Source organism: Balaenoptera acutorostrata, chromosome X, assembly GCF_949987535.1.
Source record: "Balaenoptera acutorostrata chromosome X, mBalAcu1.1, whole genome shotgun sequence".
Classification (NCBI taxonomy): domain Eukaryota; kingdom Metazoa; phylum Chordata; class Mammalia; order Artiodactyla; family Balaenopteridae; genus Balaenoptera; species Balaenoptera acutorostrata.
Genome location: NC_080085.1, coordinates 901,987 through 924,771, shown reverse-complemented (window position 1 = coordinate 924,771; position 22,785 = coordinate 901,987). Strand labels below are relative to the sequence as shown.

The window sequence follows — 22,785 nt, the reverse complement described above, 5'->3', positions numbered from 1 at the left end:
CCCATATGTTCCTCCATTTGTCCCTCTGTCAGTTTTCAGGATTATACACTTTGTGTGTGTCAGAAACAGGGTGGACGCCATGCTCCCGGGACGTGTAGACACAGACCAACGGCGCCCTACTAAGCCCATCATCATTACATGACTACGTCAACACGTTACATTTATTTAGGCCTCCACTTAGCTAGTGTTGAACTTGTAATTTCACTTATGAGACTTTATCACATCACAAATAAAGATCTTTTCCTCAGCCAAATTGTATTTCCTCATTCTAGGAGAAGTCCAGGAGAACTGCTCTGGTTCTCCCATTTTTGCCCGTGTCATTGGTCACCTCCTCCACCCCTTCCTGGTATTTCTGTGCGAAGCCAGGCTGGGTTTGGGGGTAGGTGGGATGGAGCAGGGGAAGACAGGAGGCTGGGATGGGCTACAAAAATGGCAGCTCTTCCAAGACTCAGTTGTTTATGAAGGCAACATTACTCAGCAGAGGCAGGCCCTTTCGCTCAACCTTGTAACTCTCTGGCCAAGAACACACCATGCAACTAAGAAGTGGGTTTTCTTGGCTTGTGATATAAGTAAGCACTGTGCACTGGTCCATGCTCTACACCGATGGTGTCTGCTGGCCCGTCCGCAGAGCTGTTAACGTAACCACCTGTGGGCAAAGCATCCTTCTCCCAGATCCAGATACGCAGGCCCCCCGAGTTCCACCCACGCTGCCTCTGAAGCCAATCCCTCCGTTTCCAAGGTTCTAGATCAGCACAGCTGCCCATCTTCAAATCTCTCCTCAAACAAATGAAATAGCCAAGAGCCTCCCACATGGTTCTGTGCTGTAAAAATGCCGCTGTGCTACGCCCATCGCTCCCAGGCCTCTACTCTGTGCTGGGGCGAGGAAATCCTCCTGTTATGTAATAGTTCTCGGTACACAGTAAACCCTGACACGCTTTCGCTGAGATGAATCTGATAGCAAAGCTCGCGGCTCATGGCGTTCGGCTGCCCCCCCTGTGCCTTTTTGAGATTACATCCAGCAGCGCTGGGCAGATTCAGAAACAGACCCGTGCCGGAGTAGAGGTGAGAGGTCGTGTCACGCTGCACGTTCTGACACAATTCGGTACGGCAGAAGCTTGACATTTAAGGCCGGTGGAACCGACACTGTGGTTCATTATCATTGCTGCGAACCCATCTCATCTTGACTTCATGTAACAATGAACTGTCTTTTTTGGAAATCACGTGGAACCTGAGCAAACAGAGATCGTTATTGTGGAGAAATCTGGATGGGTGTGAATTCTTTACAGCTGCTCCCAAGGGGGTTCATTGTCGCTTGAGTCTGGGCTGGCCCGTGGCTTGCTTTGGCCAATCAGAGATAGCGGAAGTGACCGGACCTTGTGGAACATTCCATGCCGTCAAGTCTTCCGGTCAGGGAAGGGACCAGTCAAGCTGTCAGCTACTACTCAGTCCAGAGGCCAGGTGTGTGAGGGAAGCTTCTAGAACATTCCCACTCATTCCATCCTCCCGTTGGCAATGGACCCAGCCAACACCTGCCCCATCCAGCCTCTGAATCAGGAGACACGACAAGCTGCTGTTCATGGGTGCTTCGGGGTGATTTGTGCCACGTCCACAGATCACCACAATCATTCCCACGTGCAGGGCGAGTGGGCAGAAGAGAAGAAATAACAGAAGCTCCATTCACACCCACGTTTTATAACCTCCCTCCTCTTTGCTTCTCTCGCTTGCTGACTCACCCTGCACGTCCGATACGGAGAAAAACGCACAGCACGGTATCCGTTTGTGGCTTTGAGCGCAGAGGGCGGACGGTGGGAAGCAGGTGCACGCGGGGTGATACGTCATCTCCACGGGAGATGCCCGTGGCCCCCGGGATCCACGTGCAGTTTGTTTCCAATCTGGAATCCAGAAGGGAGGGGAGGTCTCGCCTGCCCATCTTCTCCCCCCGCCCAGGTTTATGCCCCCGTGAAGCGCAGGGCCAGAGAAGGTAAAACCTTCCCGCGCAGTTCACCGAGGTAGCACGACCCCGGCCATCATGCCTTTCCCACCGGGTCACCCCTCTCGGAGCGGTCCAGCGTCTCGGAGCCGTCAAAACACGGGGGGACAGCCTGTCACAGTTTTCCAGGAAGTGCGGGAGAGCACCGCGGACTCCTACCCTCTCTCTGTGCCTCTTCGGTCCTCCCAAAGGGCAAACGCTCTTTCACGCCATTGACCCGGGGAGCTGTGGGAACCCACCTTCGGGGACCACCCGTCTCTGTTCCCGTAAAATCCTAATCTCACAGGAGCCCTGGCCCTGCTGCAGGAGCGCCACGGTGAGGCTTGGCTTTCTTCTCCGACCTCCGAGTGGCCTCCCAGGCCTTTTCTCCCCGTGTGGTCTGCCTGAGTATTTCCTTTTTTTAGGTAACATTTCTGAAATGAACAGTTCCTGCTGGGCAAGGTCCGCTCTGGAAAAGAGCTAGAAGCTCTAGCTGCCCTGGATGGCGGGAAGGAGGGAGCAGTGGGGGGCGATGAAGGGATAAGGGTCCCCCCTCCAAAGGGAAGCCTGGGGATGCCTGCAGCCCTTTGGCTGTCCTGGCTGGGGGCGGGGGGATGGGGAGAGGGGAACCCCTGGCACCTGGCGGGTGGAGACCAGGGAAGCTGTTCCGCACCCCACAGGGCCTGGGACGCCCCTCATCACAGAGTCATCCAGCCCCAGAGGTCAGTAGTGCTGAGGCTGAGAAGCCCTGACCTAGCACGAGAGACTTCCTATCAATTATCTATCATCTATCTACCTACCTACCTACCATCTATCTATCTCACTATCATCTATCTACTTATCTATCATCAATCTGTCATCAATGTACATGAGTATATATGTACATATATGTACATATATGTACATATATACATATGCATGTCTGTGTCTCTCAGTCTATCATCTATCACACTAAGGTGTCGATGTCGTAATCCCTGGGTAGCAGACAGACTAATGTCCCCAAAGATGCCCACGTCCTAATCCCTGGCAACTGCAAGTATGTTACCTTACAGGACAAAAGACCTTTTGCAGATGTGATTAAGAGTCTGGAGATGGGGACTTCCCTGGAGGTCCGGTAGTTAAGACTCCGCACTTTCACTGCAGGGGGCCTGGGTTCAATCCCTGGTCAGGGAACTAAGATCCCGCAAGCCGCCGCGGCATGGCCATAAAAAAAGAATCTGGAAATGGAGAGAGTGTCCTGAGTTCTCCAGGTGGGCACAAGGGCCCTTACGTGTAAGAAGGAAGCAGGAGGTTCAGAGTCAGAGAAGCAGAGGTTGGTGTCACCTGGGCACATGAACTGAGGAACGTGGGCACCTCTAGAAGCTGCAAAGGCAAGAAGACAGATTCTCCCCTGGAGCCTCCGGAAGGAGCCAGCCCTGCTCACACCTGGATTTCAGCCCCGGGACAGCAGTGTTGGACCTCTGACCTCCAGAAGGATGCCCACGGTGGAAGCACCCCTGATCTGGGGCCGGGAAGACCCGAGTCTCAGCCTGCCCTGCAATACGCAACTGGAAGTCCATTGGCCACTGTCTGCTTCTGGGAAACTGCGTTTTTAACTCCGCAATGGAGCAATTCGTGTTCACTCTGCCCATCTCGCGCTGCTCACAGATTCTGTCCGTGGCTACCTGTGAAAGGGCTTTGTAGCTTTGACGTGATTTTACAAGCGCAGTTACCACAGTGGGTGTTGTGTTTCGTTAGAGTCACCCACTCCCGGGGGCACATTTGGAGGCAGACACGGGGGCCATAAACTGGCCGCTGAGGGTCAATCCAGGCTCCCTTCTGTGGGAAAAAGCCCACCTACAAATCTCCCTGGTAACATCTGGGAAACGATTCTCCTTGGGGTTCTACAAGTCCCCAAACTTTGTCCTTTATGGATACCATGCTGTCCCCTGCTTGGCTTGAGGTCATTGGGAGGGGCACCAAGTCTCCCTGCTTCTGGGTGAGCGGCCAGGAAACCTCAGCAAGATGAGGGCTGCAGGACCGGGCTTGGACCTCGATCTCCAAACACAGGATTCTCACGACCCACCAGACGGTGAGAATCCTGGGTGTAGATCATATCTGATCATGTTTCAAGTGAGATGTATCCGGCGGGGCTGCAAAAGTACTCGGCGGGGGCTGAAAAAATGATCCTGCACTTTTGTGTTTTTTTTGACAAGAGTCATCTTTTAAAATAAAGCATGACTGTTTCCTGTAGTCATTTCCCTAGTTTCTCTTCCACATTTTAAAGACGGGGTGACTCTGTACGATGAACGGAGGCGCTGACCTTGGGGGCACTGACCTTCTGTTCACTGACTTCTCCTCCTTCAAGCATGAGGCGTATCTTTTTGCCCTGGGCAGTCTCAGCTCTCTTCCTGCTGGGACGTGTGATGGCTTCAGAAGAAAAGGAGCTCGGTAAGTCAACAGCTGGCAAACGTAGCCATTTGTCTGCGAGAAATGCCCTTTCTTTGAACATCTCTGCTTTTTTCTTTTTATGGTGCCTTTTGCAAATGCACTGTTTTCTTTGTGAAAGTGACAAGGGCTTTCGCAGGTTTCTGAGTCTCTGGCAAAGCTCCGTTTGCCTGTTGCAAAGGACCCACTCTTGACTGAGTTCAGGATTAGGTTTGAATGGAAAAAAAATCAATAGAAGAGCCCTTGTCTGCAGAACTGAGAATCTGGGCTGCTTTGTTGTTCTGTCTGCCTCCAAAGAGGTGAAAGGCTTTTGTTTAAATTAATACTTACCTTCCCGTGGTGAGATCATGCGGCCGCGCAGTGCCCCCGAGAAAGACAAGGGCTTCCCCAGTCACCCGTCGGTCCGCGGGGTCATCCGTGAATCCCACGGCTGGCCGTGCCTTCTGAGAATGATTATCAGTGTCACCTTGCTCTCTGTCCTCAGAGCCTGGTTCCCGGGGCTTTTCCAGAGAATTGTTTCCAGGCTGCATGATCACCTTACAAGCTTTGTCAAAAGGCAGCAACAGGAGGGGGCGGACGGGAGGGGTCTGGTCCCGTCTTGCACTAGACAGCTTTGATTTGCTTTCCAGCTCAGGGGAGGCCCGGATGGGAGCTGGTGAACTGTCCCCAGGCATCACCCCATGCTTGACCGTCCACGTCCGAGCTGGCCTCTCGCCTACCTGGTTGGGAAGGGTCCCTAGGGGCCTTCTTTGCTGCAGCCCTGGGGTTGCAAACTGCGTATCAAGTGGACACGGTGAGGAGGGTGAGAGAGCCTGGATGTGGGGTGTCCCCAGGGCTGACACCCGCATAATTCCCTAGCTCTGTGCAATGCCCGGTGCTCCGTTTTCACGTGGCCGAATCCAGGACTCCGTCTGCCAGCGACAGAAGGCAGAGGGAGGAGAGGTTTGGCTGTGGCCGGAGCTCCCCATGGCCACAGACAATCCTTGAGATCCACAGCCCCCTTCTGACAGCCCCCCTATACCCGCCACCACTGCGCACGTGGAGTTTGAGTGAAGAAAGAGCCCTTTAGACCAGTTCTGGATTCTGACCCACCTGATGCACATCCGTGGGCAGAAGTAGGGGCTCAGGTCGTGGATGGACAGAGGGTCCCACCCGAGGCGGTTCTCATCCCTCTGTGAAGCCGGGCTCGCTCAGAACCTTTGTAGGAACTTCCTGGAAAATGCAGAACTTGCTTCACGAAAGGCCTTTGTGGTTTGCCTGCTTTTCTTTTACCCGAGGTCATCACAGGTGTGTGAACACCTGCGGTCCCACTGGGCACATTCTTAGGAAAGCCTCCCCCCATCCCACCTGAGGTCCCGGAGCTGCGCAGGGAGGTCCCTCCGGGGCCGTTTCCACCCCGTCGATCCATTTTGAACCAACAGATTCAGACTTCACGACTCCATTGGGCTTTCAGATCATATTTCCATCTGAGGCTATTGTGTGTTTCTGATGGGGCTAGTGAGAATGCACATTTGCCCCAAACACGCCTAACCTTCGTGAACCCTTGTGAACCGGTGTCAAAAGAAGCATGAGGGGCGGTGAGTGGGAGTGATCGGAAGGGGGGGGCTCATTAAAGGCTCAGGCGTGAGGGGAGAGCCTGTCCCCACCAGCCATACAGAATGAGACACCCTCAGTCTTCAGACAACCCCCAGGCTGTTTCACTGACCAGCAGCCGTGTGGGCTGGAATCGTGTTTATCGCATCGGGGGCAGATAAGGAGGGGGGGTCGGGCAGAATCGGGGAGACCAGGAAAGTCGGGGATGGAGGCAGTGGAAGGGGAGGGAGAGCTTGGAATGGAAGAAGGATAAAGGTGGGCACACTATACACGTCATGACGCCCCGGAATAACTCGGGAGATGTTTGCCGCCCGAGCCCACTTGCTTACCCCAAACGCAGCAGGGATTCAGGCTTGGGTTTGGGAGGGAAGCGTGGAGGGAGGCGGTGGATGAAAGTGACCTGACACCTCCTGGTGGCCCTAAAAAGTGTTCTTAAGGCGGAAGACGCTGTCGATGAAAAATTAGGCGATCTGAGAAAGAAATGGAAAATTTTATTCAAGCCAAATTTGAGGATGGTAATGGGAAGAGCATCTCAGGAAGCTCTGAGAATGGTTCCGCCCAAAGGTTTTTGAGACACAGGGCTGTGCATCCGGTGACGTATTAGTGACCGTGTACGCACTCCAGATCTAAGCGTCGTCCTGGCCCCTTACGAGGTCAACGGGGAGCGTTGCCGTTAAGGAAGTGTCTGGTTGGCGCCCGGCGAAATGTTACTCCTCATGGCCGAGCAGGTATTTCCGCCGATGGGGGAGGTCTGGCCGATGCCTAACGCAGACACACGATGCACAGTGAGGGGAGACAGGAGGCCAAAGGGCAGAGAACATTTATTATGTTTAAGTTTTTCTTGTCTTGCCATAAAGCGTGAATTTTATTTCTCACTCCTTGTGTGTGGTCTGGGCGACGGGGTAGTCGGGACGGCGCTCTTTTCGGGGACGTGGGCCCAGCCTGTGGGTGGGGAACAGTGAGGCGGCCACTTGCATGTGAGGCAGTGGTCAGACACCGGCATGCTCCCTGCAGGTGCTGGGCGAGCCCCCTGTGTGTGTCTGCTTCCTTTGGGCTGTCACTGCTCCAAGGAGACGTGGCCATGCTGATTTCACCTTTTCTGCCATGTCGCTGGTATCAGATGCACCTTACGGGGACCCCCAGGGGCAAGTGTATCCCCGTGCACACGGAGGGGCTCAGAGCACACCCAGCAATGCTGCTGACATCAGCCGCCTTTTCACAGCAGAGAGTAGGTAGGACGGTCCCAGGCGCAGACATGCCTAAGTTGCTTGTGCAAATACCTTTGTGTGTCGGGTGTCTTCCTGTTGAAGATTGAATTGTGTCCCCCCAAAAGATATTTTCAAGCCCTGACCCCTGGAACCTCAGAATGGGACCTTATTTGGAAATAAGGTCTTTGCAGGTGTGATGAAGTGAAGGGTCTGAGATGAGGTCCTCCTGGATGAGGGTGGCCCTACATCCAATGACAGGGTCCTTCTAAGACACAGAAGAGGAGAGACACAGACACAGAGGAGAAGCCCCGGGAAGACAGAGGCAGAGACGGGAGGGAGGCGACCACAAGCCCAGGGACACCTGGAGCCCCCAGAAGCTGGAAGAGGCAGGAAGGACCCTCCCCTGGAGACTCTGGAGGGAGCGCGGCCCTGGGACACCTCGACCTCAGACGTCTGGTCTCCAGGATTGAGGGAGGATAAATTCCTGCTGTTTTACCCCTCAGTCTGTGGTCATTTCTTGCAGACGCCCCGGAACACTTGAGCACCTCTTTATGGAATCTGCCCTGGCTTTACTGTGTCCTGTGTGGTCCCACGATGATCTTCAGAGGGTTTTCAGGGAGGGTTTGAGGGAGGTTGGAAACTGACACCCAAAGACAGCTCCCCCCCCACCGCCCTTGCCTTGGTACAGACAACCTTTGTCACCAGGGCTGTCCTGGTACACTTTGCCATTTACACCTTCATCTCTTAAAATTTCCGAATAAGTTCATAATATTCCATAAAATCAGCACATACTTTCTAAGCAACAATGGGTCCTGGTGGCCCTGAGTTCTTTCCGTTCAGGAGCCGACATTCAGGTGGGAACAGTGAAATCACAGGAATGAGACGGTATCTCTCAGTGGCAATGGTGTCACCAGGATTGTTAACCACCGATGGCCCAGGTTGGCGAGTAATTTCTGGAGAGATGGAGGTGTTTCTGATGGTACTGCAGAAATAGAATCAAAACCGGCATCTCTCGCCAACCCAGAATTCTTCACCACAAAGGTAGAGATAAGAGAGACACGATTTCATGGCTGAATAAGCATTGAACAAGACTGCCCTCTGATGCACATGCCTTTTGAGAAGGAGATTGGCAAGGCACAAACCCTTTTCTAGAGCAAGGTGGACACCAGCCACTGCACCCACGTTCTCAAACGGGAGGATGTCCCAGCACCATCTGTAACCGTAATTCTTCCTAAACTCACCTTCCAGTGGGAGGGACCACCTGGGTCAGATCACTGGCTTTATCCAAAGGAAAAATTAACGTCTGTCTTTATGACTGAAGGTGCTTTTACGACTTGGAGCCAGACTCTTAGCCCCTCACAGAAATGGGGCACCACACCGTTTATGTTTGCTTTTCAAAGACTTGTCTCCCTTGAGAGAGATACGCCTCGGTCCCAAATCTGGCAAAAGCTCACGAAGTTCTAAAAGTCTCTACATATATTTCAAAGGGATGAAGAAAAAACTTACACATTTTCTTTTTGTTTAAATATATTATGAGTTCTGGGACTTCCCTGGTGGTGCAGTGGTTGCGAATCCGCCTGCCAGTGCAGGGGACACGGGTTCGAGCCCTGGTCCGGGAAGATCCCACATGCCGCAGAGCAACTAAGCCCGTGTGCTGCAACTACTGAGCCTGCGCTCTAGAGCCCGCGAGCCACAACTACTGAGCCCGCGTGCCACAACTACTGAAGCCCGCGTGCCTAGAGCCCGTGCTCTGCAACAAGAGAAGCCACCGCAATGAGAAGCCCACGCACCACAACGAAGAGTAGCCCCTGCTCGCCGCAACTAGAGAAAGCCCGCGTGCAGCAACAAAGACCCAACACAGCCAATAAATAAATAAACAAATAAATAAATTTATAAAAAATATATGAGTTTTAAAGTTGAGATATAGTTGATTTATAATATATATGTTTCAGGTATACAACATAGGGATTCACAATTTTTTAAAGCTTACACTCCATTTATAGTTATTATGAAATATTGGCTGTATCCCCTGTGTTATACAATATATCCTTGTAGCTTATTTATTTTATACGTAATAGTTTGTACCTCTTAATCCTCTACCTCTATCTTGCCCCTCCCCCCTTCCCTCTCCCCACTTGTAACCACTAGTTTGTATCTGTGAGTCTGCTTCTGTTTTGTTACATTCACTAGTTTGTGTCATATTTTGGATTCCACATGTAAGTGATATCACGTGATATTTGTCTTTCTCTGACTGACTTCACTTAGTATGGTCATCTTTAGGCCCATCCATGTTGCTGCAAATGGCATTATTTCATTCTGTTTTACGGCTGGGTAATATTCCATTGTATATATGTACCAAGTCTTCTTTATCCATTCCTTTGTTGATGGACGTTTAGGTTGCTTCCATGTCTTGGCTACTGCAAGTAGTACTGCTATGAACACTGGGGTGCATGTATCTTTTCAAATTAGAGTTTTCGTTTTTTCGCGATAAATGCCCAGGAGTGGAATTGCTGGATTCTATGAGCTCTATTTTTATCTTTTAGAGAAACTGCCATAGTGTTTTCCACAGCGGCTGCACCAATTTACATCCCCACCAACAGTGCACAAGGGTTCCCTTTTCTCCGCACCCTCGCCAACATTTATTATTCGTGGTCTTTTTGATGATGGCCATTCTGACAGGTGTGGAGCCTAAGTAACGTCTAAAGCAAACATTGAAGGACTCACTTGACCTTGAGCTTTTCCTCGACTCGTCATGTGTGGTGTTCTGAGTAAGACAGCGACTTTGGTGGACGGGGGACAGTGTCCACTTCCTCTCTGTGTGCCCACAAAATGTGGTGCCGCTGGACACACAGTCGGCACTCACTGTTTACTCTTCACACTAACCGATGATCATTACCTCTTGCCAACGTGAGAAGAAAGTCAGCTGTAACCTTACACTGACTGTTGTCTCTCAAAGTGACTGAGTTTTCTCACCGACCTTCATAGATCCTGCAGTTCTTACTGACATAAGTCATGACCGGTTTGTTTGTGAGAATCTTGGTTTTCTCTGTCCCTTTAAAGCACTCTATCATTCTTGTATTATAAGTATGAAACACATAACAGACTCCGGACACATAGTAAGAATATAAACTATCTTGTTGATAATTACAGATAGATGACATAGATAACAGATAGATGATGGTAAGTTAGATGATAGGTAGACAGATGATATAGATGATAGATGATTGATAGATACATAAATAGATAGTAGATAGGTAATAGATGATGATGATGATGAAGATGATAGATACATAGATAATAGAGATAGATAGATATAGATAGATATGTTGAAATGATAATATTCTGGATATATAGGGTTAAATAAAATATATCATCAAATTTTTTTTAAAAAGCACTATATCATTCTTATAACATGAGTGCTGACATTATTTTACAAATTTCACTCTTTCCAGCATTGCCTCAAAGTCTACTTTATTTGTCTCTTTTTACCCAGGAGAAGCATTGCAGCTTCAAATCATCAACTTTAATTTCGAAACTGTGAAGGTTACGTGGAATGCAAGTGAATACTCTGGGACTAATTTGACATTCCTCCTAAAGTAAGTGCCCTGAGGAAGGGAAAACCATGCCTATGGCTAAAATATTTCGTCTTCTAAGATGTCAGCAACTGGGAGGCCCAGGAAGTGAACGTGTGAAGAATCAGAAAGTGCAAGTGTGAATGTGTGCGCCCTCAGGCCTCACCACAGCTGCAGCTGCAGCTCCCAGACCTTCTAACGGAGCGATGACTGACTCACGCTCGAAACCACCTAGATTCTTTTTTTTTTTTTTAAATAGATATTTGATTATATCTTTTTTCTTTTTTTTAGTGAATTATTTAATTTATTTATTTTTGGCTGCGTTGGGTCTTCCCTGCTGCGCACGGGCTTTCTCTAGTTGTGGCGAGCGGGGGCTGCTCTTTGTTGGGGTGCGCGGGCTTCTCATTGCGGTGGCTTCTCTTGTTGTGGAGCACGGGCTCTAGGCATGTGGGCTTCAGTAGTTGTGACTCGCGGGATCTAGAACACAGGCTCAGTAGTTGTGGCGCACGGGCTTAGTTGCTCCAGGGCATGTGGGATCTTCCTGGACCAGGGCTCGAACCCATGTCCCTAGCATTGGCAGGCAGATTCTTAACCACGAGGGAAGTCCCGCATCTGTTTCTTTAGTCATAAAGGAGATAATTCTTGGTCTCCTCACTGCTTGCGTTTGAGATCTTAAGGATGGAGTATAAGCTGGTCTCACGCTGGGTCCTATAGGCTTCTTCTTAATATTGCAGGGAAGCCTCAAAGATATACCCAATCTTGGGACATCCCTATTAAAGGTGTCTCCTGGAAGGGATAGTTAGGGAGTTTGGGATTGACATGTACACTGGTACATTTAAAAAGGATAACCAGGGACTTCCCTGGTGGTGCAGTGGTTAAGAATCCGCCTGCCAATGCAGGGGACATGGGTTTGAGCCCCGGTCCGGGAAGATCCCACATGCCGCAGAACAGCTAAGCCCTTGCGCCACAACTACTGAGCCTGTGCTCTAGAGCCCGCGAGCCACAATTACTGAGCTCGTAAGCCGCAGCTACTGAAGCCCACACACCTAGAGCCCGTGCTCCACAACAAGAGAAGCCCCTGCAATGAGAAGCCCGCGCACCGCAACAAAAACCCAATGCAGCCAAAACTAACTAAATAAATTTTATTAAAAAAAAAAAAAAGGATAACCAACAAAGACCTACTGTATAGTACAGGGAACTCTGCTTAATGTTATGTGGCAGCCTGGATGGGAAGGGAGACTGGATACATGTATATGTATGGCTGACTCACTTTGCTGTGCACCTGAAACTATCACAACATTGTTAATCAGCTCTACTCCGATATAAAATAAAAATGCCTCCTTGAGTCAAGGGCTGGGTTACTCTGCAGGTCACTTACTTTCCTAGGGCGGCCGCAACAAAGTACCAAAAACAGGGCAGCTTAAAACAAGGAAAATTCAACCTCCCCCATCCTGGAGACCAGATGTCTGAGGTCAAGGTGTCCCAGGGCTGCGGTCCCTCCAGAGTCTCCAGGGGAGGGTCCTTCCTGCCTCTTCCAGCTTCTGGGGGCTCTAGGCGTCCCTGGGCTTGTGGCCGCGTCTCTCCCGTCTCTGCCTCTGTCTTCTCGGGGCTTCTCCTCTGTGTCTGTGTCTCTCCTCTTCTGTCTCTTAGAAGGACCCTGTCATTGGATGTAGGGCCACCCTCATCCAGGAGGACCTCATCTCAGACCCTTCACTGCATCACATCTGCAAAGATCCTATTTCCTAATGAGGTCCTGTTCCCAGGTTCCGGGGTTAGTATTGATACGTAGGCATGCCATTTGGAGGGCCACAATTCAAGCCCTACAAGATCCATTCAAGGCGTGTAAACATTTAAGAGAGGGGTACTTTTCTGTTTTGACAGGTCTTGCTGTAGTTGTAAGGGGAAGGGGGTCATTGAAGCGAGTGACATGGTACCTAATCTGAGTCAGTGACAGAGTCATGGAGCAAAGGAACGGCCCTTAAGATGTTATTTTTAAGATGCTACAGGGCTTCCCTGGTGGCGCAGTGGTTAAGAGTCTGCCTGCCAATGCAAGGGACACGGGTTCAAGCCCTGGCCTGGGAAGATCCCACACGCCTCAGAGCAGCTAAGCCCGTGCACCACAACTACTGAGCCTGAGCTCTAGAGCTCGCGAGCCACAACTACTGAGCCCACGTGCCACAACTACGGAAACCTGCGCGCCTACAGCCCGAGCTCCGCAACAAGAGAAGCCACGACAATGAGAAGCCCGCGCACCGCAACGAAGAGTAGCCCCCGCTCACCGCAACTAAAGAAAGCCCGTGCACAACAATGAAGACCCAACACAGCCAAAAATAAATAAATAAATAAAATTATATATATATATAAAAAAGATGCTACATAGCTGAATTTTTCTCTTTTTACATCACAGGTTAAGCGGCAATGAGGCGTACAGACCATGCTCCAAGTATACCCTTCAACAAGGTTACACTGCCGGGTGCCTCCTGGAAGTAGAAAAAGATGCAGTTCTACATTTTTCCATCAGGAATGGAACTCAGCCCCTTCTCAGCAAGAGTTTGTGGATCAGCAACTACCGTACGTGCTTTGGTACCTTGAGGGGTGACTGTCCGTTTTGGATTAGGGTACATCGTACAAAGGTGGTGAAGCCCTCTCTCCAAAGATTCATGTTTTGGTCGGGACTTCTGTGAGGCAGTGTTTCTGCCCCCCCTTTTTTGAGGGATGGGATGTCACAGGTGCATCTCAGAATCCCGTGAGAGCTATGGACCCCCTACTGAAAAAATCCCTCATAGGCATTGTATAAGTCTCCTCGGGCTGCCATAAAATATGATCAGAAATTGGGTAGCTTAAAATAAACATTGTGTCCCAGTTCTGGACACCAGAAGTTCCAAAGTCGAGATGTGGGTAGGGTTGGTTCCTTCTGGAAGTTCTGAGGGAGAATCTGCTCCAAGCCTCTCCCTCAATTCCTGGGAGCTGCTGGTAATCCTGGGCGTCCCTGGGCTTCTGGCCACATCCCTCCCGTCTCTGCATCCATCTTCACGTGGCTTCTCCTCTGTGTGTCTGTGTCTCTTCTCTTCTTATAAGGACATCCCATATTGGATTAGGGCTCACGCTACTCCAGGACGACCTCATCTTATCTTAAACAATTAATTACACCTGTAATGATCCTCTTTCCAAAGATTCTGAGGTGTTAGAGTCCAGGACTTCAAAGTGTCTTTTTCTGGTGGGACACAATTCATCCCGTAACAGATACAGAAAAGTTTTTCAAGCAGTTTCAGAGAGCTCTTTCCATGAGACACCTACGGGTCCTTGGAGAGCTGGCTAAAAGTTGTATTCTCAATGTACTAAAGACACGGAAACCCCAAATCTCATAAGGTGTTAGAGGAGGGATTGGAACAGTCAGAGGACAGTGAACCCAAGCCCAGTTACCACTGTAATGTTAGAGATGTGCAATGTTTATCTTTGTAGAGGTGTTAGTCACAATAGATGTGCTATTTCTCCTTCTTAGTGAAACCCAGATCCCTGAGTGACCTGAGCTTCCAGTGGCATCAGGGAGCAGTGACAGTGACTTGCTCTGACCTGTGGTACAAAGGTCTCGTGTATGAAATCCAGCACAAGAGCACCTTTGACACTGAGTGGCAGGTGAGGGCAGGGACGTCTTCTCAGGCCAGGTGTGCGTAAGTATCCCCAAGATGCGAACGATGGAGAAAGATGGAGAGACACAGAGACAAAGATATTGAGATTTATTTTAAGGACTTGGTCATGTGATTGTGGAGCCTGGTGTATGTGACAGAAGCAGGGGGGACTCATCCAAAAAGGGAAAAGACGGACAAATGGCTGGAATCAGTAGACTAGAATCACTGCTCATCAAAGAAATACACATTAAAATAGAGGGATACTGGGCTTCCCTGGTGACGCAGCGGTTAAGAATCTGCCTGCCAATGCAGGGGACACGGGATCGAGCTCTGGTCAGGGAAGATCCCACATGCCACAGAGCAACTAAGCCCGTGAGCCACAACTACTGAGCCCACGTGCCGCAACTACAACTACTGAAGCCCGCGTGCCTAGAGCCCGTGCTCCGCAACAATGAGAAGCCCACACACCGCAACAAAGAGTAGCCCCCGCTCACCGCAACTAGAGAAAGCCCGTGTGCAGCAACGAAGACCCAACGCAGCCAAAAATAAATAATATAAATAAATTAAAGTTTTAAAAAAATAGAGGGATACTGGAGTTCTCCTAAATAGCTGATCACATAAAATGTGGTCATTTTTGATGATGTTGAACATCAGGAAACTTTAAGACCTCCGTCATGGTCCCCATTCTCATCAATTGATTCCCTTTGCAGAAATCAGTCCTCGGGGAATAATTCAAAATGTGGATGAGGCTGTATGCACAAAGACGTCTATCGAAGCATTATCTAAAATAAGTACATGGACTCAGGGCCCACCTGTGTGGCATACAGCGGGAGAATAGTCAAACAAACTATGGTACATTTATAATAAAAGATGTAAGAGCCATCAAAAGGTATTTTAAAGAATATTGAGTGATAAGAAGCAATGCGTACATTAAATATTGTGTTCAATGAATACCATACCCCCAGAAGGAGAGAAATGATATCAATTTGTTAATGGTGATTGTATTTTGGAGCTAGAAAAAAGACGGGTTTTAAGTGTCTTATTTTGCCTTTGTGTGTGTGTGTGTGTGTGTGTGGTTTTGTGTGTTTTCTGAAGTCTCACATGTAAGCATGCATCACTTTTTTTTTCTTTTTTAATTAATTAATTAATTTTTTGACTGCGTTGGGTCTTTGTTGCTGTGCGTGGGCTTTCTCTAGTTGCGGCGAGCGGGGGCTACTCTTCATTGCGGTGCGCGGGCTTCTCACTGCGGTGGCTTCTCTTGTTGCGGAGCACGGGCTCTAGGCACGCGGGCTTCCGTAGTTGTGGCCCACGGGCTCAGTAGTTGTGGCTCGCGGGCTCTAGAGCACAGGCTCAGTAGCTGTGGCTCACGGGCCTAGCTGCTCCGCGGCATGTGGGATCATCCCAGACCAGGGCTCGAACCCATGTCCCCTGCATTGGCAGGCGGATTCTCAACCACTGCGCCACCAGGGAAGCCGCAGCATGCATTACTTTTATATTCATAAAAAAAGTTACTTGGGGAATATAGCCAATATTTTATAATAACTGTAAATGAAGTATAACCCTTAAAAATTGTAAACCACTATACTGTACACCCGTAACATATAATACTGTACAGCAACTATACTTCTATTTTAAAAAATCACTTTTTTTTAAAAGAAAGACCTTAGTAATTCTTCAAAAGCGTCTGTCATCATGTTTGTCATGATGATTTTTTTTTCCTTTTTGGAGGCAGGTGTAGAGGTGCTGCCACATTTGTTTTTGCTGTTGTTTGGAGGATAAAGATCTGGGCAGAGAGGGGAAGTGAAACAAGAGAGGGAAATCCTGCAAGGAGGAATCTTGTGTGAATCCCTGGTAGAAGATGAAAAAGTCTGGGTCAATCATGGGTCATCGTGTCTCTTTTTCCCTCTAGTCCAAGGAGGCAAAAACCTGCAATGTCACGCTCGACAGTTTGGATGCTGAGAAGTGTTATTTCTTTCGGGCCAGAGTGAAAACGCTGGAGTCCAGCTACGGCTCTGACACATACCCAAGTGACTGGTCAGAGGTGATACACCAGCAGAGGGGCAAGCTAACAGGTAATGTCACGCAGCATTGCTGTACAACATGGTCCAGCACCCTACGTTGGGGGGAGGGTGGAATGGGGCACCTGAAAGCACGATGACCCCAAGTCCTGCTCCAGAGGTCACGGTGGAAGCAATTCTTCTTCTGGATTCCATCATTATTGGACTAATTTTCATTTTTATTTCGATGAACATAGCAAGAATAATATGTCATTTATGAATGTGCTTCCATGGATATAGGTATAGATGCATAGAGAGATCTATAGATAAATAGGTGATAATGGATAGCTAGATTGATAGATGATAGATGATGATAGATGACAGATATACATAGATGATAGATAGATGACAGATATAGACAGATGGATAGACATAGATGGATAATAGGTGATAGATAGATAGTTAGCTAGATAGATGGATAGGTAAGTAGACAGATATATATCATAGATAGATAAGTAGATAGGTAGGTAGGTAAATAGATAGATAGATGATAGGTAGATGATAGATATGGATAGACCAAAGCAAGCCCTGATATCCTCAAATACCCCTGGCAGTGAGTTAAATCTACACTCCCTCCTTCCTAATGTTTGCCTGTCCAGTGTCACCGTCTCTCTTTCCAGGATATTTCACACCAAAATCAAGATTTGCTGACCCTGACATTTATAAAGGAAAAAAAAAAAAAAATGGGGGTGGCAGGGTTTGGAGTGTGATCTAGTATTATGTTGAAATTATCTTGGTAACTTACAGCCCTCATTCTGTTTTGCTTTAGATTTGTGCCGGGAAAACAGCCTTTTCCCAAATTTTATTTTAGTTGCTGGCCTGGTCACCTTCCTGATAGTCTCCCTTCTCCTTCTGCCTTTATGGAAACTACGGAGGTAAGGATGACCCTGCCAGAATCCTCAGACCCACGGGCTTTGGTTCCAATATGTCCATGAATTGGGGGGGGGAAAAAAGAATTGTCTGATATGATTATTTAGCTGAATATCACTTTCTCTATAATACACACTTTGCCAGTGGTATATGACAAGAAAATTGAGAGGGAAATAATGCCAAAGGTGCAGAGATATCTGCAGAATTCATTGACAAATATTCTCGTGGAGACAGTAGGATACAAGAATGCTCATTCCTATCAGAGCGTTACCTTGCCTCAAACACATGCCCCATTGAGCTGTGTCCTCCTGTCACGTTACAATGACAGGTACTTAAAACACCTTTTAATTTTTATTGAGATTTATTAAATGAGACAATTTGGTGAGTGACGTGAGAAGAACTGGACAAGAAGAAAGCTTGTCTGGTTTGTAAATCCATTTACCGATACAGCAAAACAATATTCTTTGAGACCATAGAAAGCATTTCAAAAATATGATATTAAATATTTCTCCCCATTAACCTTCCATGCAATAATTTAACAACCGCTATTTCCATCTTTCTTTAAACATACTTGCGCCCGGGCCTTTTACTTCTTGATGATGTTTGAAGGCACTGATGCCCAGGGCCGTGGGTGCCATCTTTGTTTCTTAGGATGAGGTTTCCATAGCAACGACTGGAGTGATGAATAGAGAAACACGGACCGCCATTCTGGACCACTCAGGCTGGGTCTGAGCTAGGCTAAGTTAGACAATTTCAAGGACGTCCCATCGTGGTTGGATACAGCATGGAGCAGCTTCCCTTAATTCTTGCAAATCGCCCCATTTTTTCTTCAGTCTGCTCTCTCTTTGACCAGCTCAAACAGATGCCTGCAATATGGTTCTCTGCAAGGGAGTAGATGAAGCAATCAGATAAGTGTGTTGACAGGTGACATGTCTGATGTTTTTAATACAAAACTGAAATCACCCCTGAGGGAATCTGAGGAGTACACTTCTTGGAAAAAAACTAACGCTTGTCCTGTCTTCAAGGAAGTCCCTGTTCACGACGAGTGGTGAAATCAACTGTATTATTTTCCTGGGGCTGCCATAACAAAGCACCCCAGACTGGGGGGGCTCAAACAACAGACATTTATTTCTCCCAGTACTGGAGGCTTGAATCTGAGGTCCAGGTGTGGGCAGGGCTGGTTCCTCCTGAGGCTTCTCTCCTGGGTGTGCAGACGGCCCTCTCCTCCCTGTGTCCTCACACGGTCGTCCCTCTGTGTGCATCTGTGTACTAATCTCCTCTTCTTTTAAGGACACCAGTCACATAGGGTTAGCAGCTTATTAGATGAGAACCTCTTAGGTGCGGTTCCTGGGGGCCTGCAAATTAAACTGACCAAAGACAGAGTAACATAAGAAAATGCATGTTTCTTTACTGATGTAATATTTTTAAGCACATGGAGATTCGTAGAAAGGAAGTGAACACCTAACAAGGCAGTTAATTTGGGGGCTTCTATACCATTTTAACAAAAGGTAATAATTTGTGGAAAAGGAAGACAACGGAAAAGGGAGTTTGGATGTGGGTAAACTGTGGGAAGGTGACTAAGAAATGTGTGGGGGGAACAGGCAGATAAAGGTTGTCTGTGTGGAAGCATCTTGGTGCCGTCTCAGTGATGTGACTCATTGCCCATTTCCTGGTAAAGGAGAGGGGGGGCACCTTTACAAATGGAATTTTTTTTTTTTTTTTTTTGTAAAGAGGGAAATTTGTGCTCTGCTTTTAGGTGGACGGGGGAGGGCAGAGGGCTTCTCCTGTCTCTGCTGTTTCTCAAGTGCCTTCACCTCCAAATACACAATATCCCCAAGTGGCATATTTTGGGGTGGTGTATCCTGAGCACCTTCATACCCCATGTCTGTGACCTCATTTCACCTTAATCACCTCCTAAGAAGTACAGCCTCCAGATACGGTCAGATTGAGGGGTTAGGGTTTCAAGCTATGAATTTGGGGAGGTGGGGACACAATTCAGTCCATAATGTCAATAGAGATAGTGATTCCTAGGTAATAAGAATTGCTCTTTTGCAGAGATGGGCTCCATGCCCCTAACATCACATTCCTGGTGAGGGCTTCCCGTGGATGCTGGGAGCAGGGTACCTGGGGGGATAGGAGTGGGGCACGTGTTTTGAAATTGGGGACGCAGTTCCGCCAAGGTGTGCAGCCTCTGGGGTCAAAATCTGCAGCCATCCTGGGCCCCTCGTGGCGGGGCGGGGGGGGGGGGTCTGTCCGCCTGGACGTCCACAGCCCTGCTCAGGGGTGCCAACCTGTCTGACCAGACTCTCCATGTCCATTTCAGGGTTAAGAAGGTTCTCATGCCCAGTGTGCCGGATCCGAGATTCACCTTCTCTGGGCTCTTTGAGTCTCACCAAGGTAACTTCCAGGTAAGCGCCATCTCCTTGGGCGTAAAAAAACAGGCTTGCTTTGTGCTGTCCTAATATCTCCCCTATGCACCATTTAAAAACCCGCTTTTATTCCAGCGGCCTCTTTAAATGCCTGTGAGCCTTTTTGCATTTGAAAACAGCAGCATGTTCTTTTCTCTTTTGGTCAGAGAGAGTAGATCCAAGGGCCTCCGAGGGTGGCTTCTCTTGAAATCAGCCCCAGAGATCAGTGGCCCCCCTTATGGGATTTTCCAGCCTAATCGCTTTCTGATCTCATCAGGAAGTTGTGTTCTTAATCTGTTCCCTCTGCAGGGCTGACAACAAAACCTACACTTCCTTTTTCAAACTTTATGGTTGTTATTTCATTCATGTGATAAATGCTTAAAGGGGGGCTGAGGAGGAGTTGGGAGGAATGAGAGAGAGGGGATCAGCACCCCCGTCCCCAGGAGATTGCCAGGCAGTGGACCCCCAGGCGTAGATTTTATAGGACCCTGGGATCAGAGTTATGCCAGTTCCCTGCGGCTGCCACAAACTGCGGGGTTCAAAACATCACACATTCATCCTCGCCCAGTCCTGGGGACCAGACGTCTGAGGTCAAGGTGTCCCAGGGCCACGCTCCCTCCAGAGGTTCCAGGGGAGGGTCCTTCCTGCCTCTTCCAGCTTCTGGGGGCTCCAGGCGTCCCTGGGCTTGTGGCCTCCTCCCTCCCGTCTCTGCCTCCGTCTTCACGGGGCTTCTCCTCTGTGTCTGTGTCTCTCCTCTTCTGTGTCTTATAAGGACCCTGTCATTGGATGTAGGGCCACCCTCATCCAGGAGGACCTCGTCTCAGACCCTTCACTTCATCCCATCTGCAACGACCCTATTTCCAAATAAAGTCCCATTCCCAGGTTCTGAGGGTTAGCACTTGGGCATATCTTTATTTTGGAAGGGATGCACTATTTAACCTTCCACAGGAGCAAGGTGAATTTTGAAACCACTTAGGTGTAGGAGAGGGGGAAAAAATGGAAAGAAAACCCACAAAAACATTCCTCTATCCTGTTAAGTTTTGTCCCTGATGCCTGCAAATTAAATGGACAAAAAAAAAAAAAAAAAAGAAAAGAAAAAGATTAAGAAGAGAAAAGGTTTATTTTGTATGCACATGAAAACAAGTGAAAACCCCCAAGAAGTAGTTACAGACCTGGGGGGGTGATGTACCATTTTAACAAAGTGTGGAGGAGAGACCAAGTAAAAGAAAAGGGGTTGGGGACTTGTGGGTGGCAGGCAAGATATGAGAAGGTGACTAGGAAATGCATGAGAAATAAGGGTTCTTCAGTAAGATTTTATGCAGACTCAAGTTCTCCCAGGTGATAAGTGTTGTCTCTGGAGCTGGAAGGGTCGGGGTGACCGTTTACAAATGTACATTTCCTTTCCAAAAGGGACATTTATGCCCTGCTTCTAGGGAGGATGAACGGAGAGCAGAGAATCCTCTCTGCAGCGGTTCATTCTCCATTGCCTTCAGCTGAAAATAATCCTTGTGCCAAAGTGGCATATTTGGGGGTGTCCCAGTTCCTTTCAAGGGAGAGGAGAGGGGGTTACAGCAGAGTTTAGGACAGGAAATCGGAAGTTTTTCAATACTTGGGGCTGGAAGAAGGAGATGGGGGAGGCTGGGCCGGGGAAGGGAGATGTCATAGGGGACAGAGGAGTCACCCGTGGAAGACAGTCCCGTGGAACACCCTATTCCAGATGTGCTTCCGGCCAGCATCAGGAAACCCCAGGGCACTTGTTAGAATTCAGCATCTGGGCCCCCTGGACCTGCTGAGTGATAATCCTTCTTCTGAAAAGTCACCCCCATCTCAGAGAACATACCTGCGGGGTGGTGGTGGGGGGGGAGAGGAATCTGTGTTTCCTGTTTTGGGTTCCAGAAAAGCCCTTCAGGCAGTCCTCATGTGTGAGGAGTGACCACAGGCCAGCGCTTTGAGGCTGATGACAAAAGGCAGGTCTGAAACCACAAGCTCTATGCCAAGATGCTAAACATGAGAGCTGTTTTGTTCTGCTGGGAGTGGCATCCCCTCCGGAGGGAGGCTGCCAGGGTCCCGGGGATGCACGGGCCCCGAGGGGAGGGGTTTGCTGCACGGAGCCTGAGTCACGATGTTTCATCCTGGCAGGAGTGGATCAAGGACACGCAGAACGTGGCTCACTTGAATAAGATGGAAGACGGGGAGCAGGAGTCCATCCCGGAAGAGGCCGTGGTGGTCCAGCTGGCAGAGATGCCCGTGACAGCAGTGACGAGCCCTGTGTACCGGCAGACAGAGGAGGAAGAGGCCACCGGGGAGCCCGGCCAGCTCCCTCGCCAGCCCCCCCAGGACGGCGAGGTGGTCTCTCTCGGGGATTTTACGTTTGTGACGAGTGACAACTCATACGTGAGGTTCTGAGGGGGTGCAAACTCAAAAGCCAACATCAAAATCTACGTTGACATTGTAGGACCCAGGACAACATCTCAGGGACTAAAAACCACTGTGAAGGGAACTCCCCAGAACCGAGGATGCTGGTGTCTGGGGTCATTCAACACCCCAACCATCCAACCAATGCATCCCATCCATGTCGATATGCAAGGGCTTGAAGGCAGATTCCCTATAGGTGGCAGACCGTTGGTTGGGCTTGTTCTTGCTCTCACCTGGCACGTTGTAATGGTTCACTTAAATCGTAAGGAAGGACAGCCAGCGGCCTGAGACCGCCTTCCTTCGCATGTGCCCACCCAGTCCTGCCCTTTCGCCATTACTACTCGCACCTGAGTGGTTCCTAGATCTTTTGCTACGCGGCACACGTACCCAGCAGGTAAGGCACGGCACCCCCAGGTACAGAAGGAATTCTGCGTCACCAACACCAACCAGCCACCCGGCTCTTGCTCCAAAAGGGAAAAACCCTCTTTGCAACCACTGAGGCATTTTATTAAGCAGACTCTGTTTTAATTCCTGAGTCCACACTCAGGACATCACTCCTAAGAGATATTTGAATGTAAAAACCCTGCATGAACATTTGAAACATTCCCCGCTGAGTGTGCATTATTATTTTTTATAT

At 49.1% G+C, this 22,785-nt stretch overlaps 1 protein-coding gene across 1 annotated transcript; it reads left to right on the top strand.

Annotated features, from left to right (window-relative positions):
- Positions 1–4,317: 4,317 nt before the first annotated feature.
- On the top strand, positions 4,318–22,436 carry CRLF2 (cytokine receptor like factor 2). The gene is made up of 8 exons (XM_007173848.1): positions 4,318–4,399; positions 10,691–10,793; positions 13,177–13,340; positions 14,272–14,405; positions 16,308–16,470; positions 17,225–17,330; positions 19,649–19,733; positions 21,873–22,436. Exons 1-8 carry the CDS (start codon positions 4,318–4,320, stop codon positions 22,137–22,139), a joined length of 1,104 nt encoding a protein of 367 aa, XP_007173910.1. The 3' UTR covers positions 22,140–22,436.
- Positions 22,437–22,785: the final 349 nt, after the last annotated feature.

Excerpts from the sequence above, each read along its gene's own strand:
- CRLF2 (XM_007173848.1), top strand. The coding sequence starts at position 4,318 with ATGAGGCGTATCTTTTTGCCCTGGGCAGTCTCAGCTCTCTTCCTGCTG. Across the intron at positions 4,400-10,690 it reads TTCAGAAGAAAAGGAGCTCG|GAGAAGCATTGCAGCTTCAA; the intron begins GTAAGTCAACAG and ends CTTTTTACCCAG. Across the intron at positions 10,794-13,176 it reads AATTTGACATTCCTCCTAAA|GTTAAGCGGCAATGAGGCGT; the intron begins GTAAGTGCCCTG and ends TTTACATCACAG.